Source organism: Triticum aestivum, chromosome 1D, assembly GCF_018294505.1.
Source record: "Triticum aestivum cultivar Chinese Spring chromosome 1D, IWGSC CS RefSeq v2.1, whole genome shotgun sequence".
Taxonomy (NCBI): domain Eukaryota; kingdom Viridiplantae; phylum Streptophyta; class Magnoliopsida; order Poales; family Poaceae; genus Triticum; species Triticum aestivum.
In genome coordinates this window covers 3,128,632-3,130,260 of record NC_057796.1, presented here as the reverse complement: position 1 = coordinate 3,130,260, position 1,629 = coordinate 3,128,632, and the positions used below count along the sequence as shown (strand labels likewise).

General features: G+C 37.0%; 1 protein-coding gene across 1 annotated transcript in view; it reads left to right on the top strand.

Annotated features, from left to right (window-relative positions):
* Positions 1 to 1,294: 1,294 nt before the first annotated feature.
* Positions 1,295 to 1,629, top strand: part of LOC123161914 (gamma-gliadin-like) — a 1,869-nt gene continuing 1,534 nt past the window's right edge. The window contains exon 1 of the mRNA XM_044579731.1: positions 1,295 to 1,628. Within this exon, the coding sequence (XP_044435666.1) occupies positions 1,374 to 1,628 (255 nt within the window). The 5' untranslated portion in view covers positions 1,295 to 1,373. The remainder of the gene's footprint in view (position 1,629) is intronic.

Below are 1,629 nucleotides of genomic sequence, written 5' to 3'. Positions count from 1 at the left end.
CGATAGGCTCTTCTTTTGTTCATGGATGCATGTTGCATGAGCCAAGTGTATTGGCAGTATGGCTTGTGTTTGCTGCATGATGGCGGCAGGTTCCCATTCAGTTAGGCATGCTAAGTCCTAAATTCATTTATTCACGTATCAGGTAGAAGTAGAACAAATTTCATTTCTTTTCTGTAGGTTCCTTGCTTAAAAGAAAATAGAAAAAAATACACTTCTATAATTACCAGAAAAAATCAACTGTATGTCGCTCAGCCTTCCCTTTTTGTTCCGTATCAGTATCAACAATCATAGTACTAATAGCTTTCTATACTGGCGGTAGTAAATTCAATAAAAGAAACCTGGAGACTATCTGAACAATTTGAAACAATATATACAAATTGAGATCAACTAACGACAAAAATCCAAAAGAAATGTTCATGTCTACGTGGAGTGAATCGATCAAGCCGTGCAAAGCCCTAACAATTCGTTTTGTATTAATAACTCATATGACAATACAACCGCTCCATATGAAAATGTAATATGATGATTCATGAATGCTTATCCATCTTATAAATATATTGTGCAAAAAATATCGAGTTAGTTCAGAGAAAACGCTGTCTAGAACAATCTTCACATTAATAGTGTGATCTATCTCAACGACTCACACAAGATTACATAGTTTGTTCCCTTAAGTATGCCAATCTGGATACGCCTAACAATATGTAGAACATGACAAACTAAATCAGAACAAGGGACAAAATCTAGATCAATGTTTGAAGTGTAAAGTGAATACGATGAGTCATTTGTCGTTATCAAGCATTCCATACACCTAGATGATATGTGCAAGAACAATCAACTATGACGAATAATCCAAAATCACGATAGTAAGTAGTACCATAAAACACGACATACCAAATTATTGTAAATGATAAGCTTAAGAGCACTTTTTCAAGAAGCACGTGTAAAGATTACAAACTTAGTTCCCTTAAGTTATGCCAATCTGGATACACCTAACAACATGTAGAACATCACAAACTAAATCGGAAAGACGGACAAAATCTAGATCAATGTTTGAAGTGTAAAGTGAATACGATGAGTCATTCATCGTGATCAAGCATTCGATACAGCCAGATGATATGTGCAAGAACAATCAACTATGATGAACAATCCAAAATCATGCTAGGAAGTAGTGCCACCAAACACAACATATCAAATTATTAGGTCGATAATCGTAAGTGCACTTTTTCAAGAAAAGAGTGGGAAGATGAAAACAAAATATGTCATGCCTGCTATAAATACGACTACACCATGTGGGTCTCTTCCATCATCTAACCTTCAAACACCTAAAGCAAAAACACCAAAGCCAAGTGAGCAATAGTAAACACAAATCAAACATGAAGACCTTCATCATATTTGTCCTCCTTGCTATGGTGATGAGCATCGCCAGTGCCACTAGGCAACTAAGCCCTAGAAGCAAGGAGTTGCAAACACCACAAGAACAATTCCCCCAACAGCAATTTCCTCAACCACAACAAATCCTCCAACAACAATTCCCCCAACAACAACAAATCCCCCAGCAACCGCAACAATTCCCCCAACAACAAATCCCGCAACAGCAAATCCCGCAACAACAAATCCCCCAACAACAAC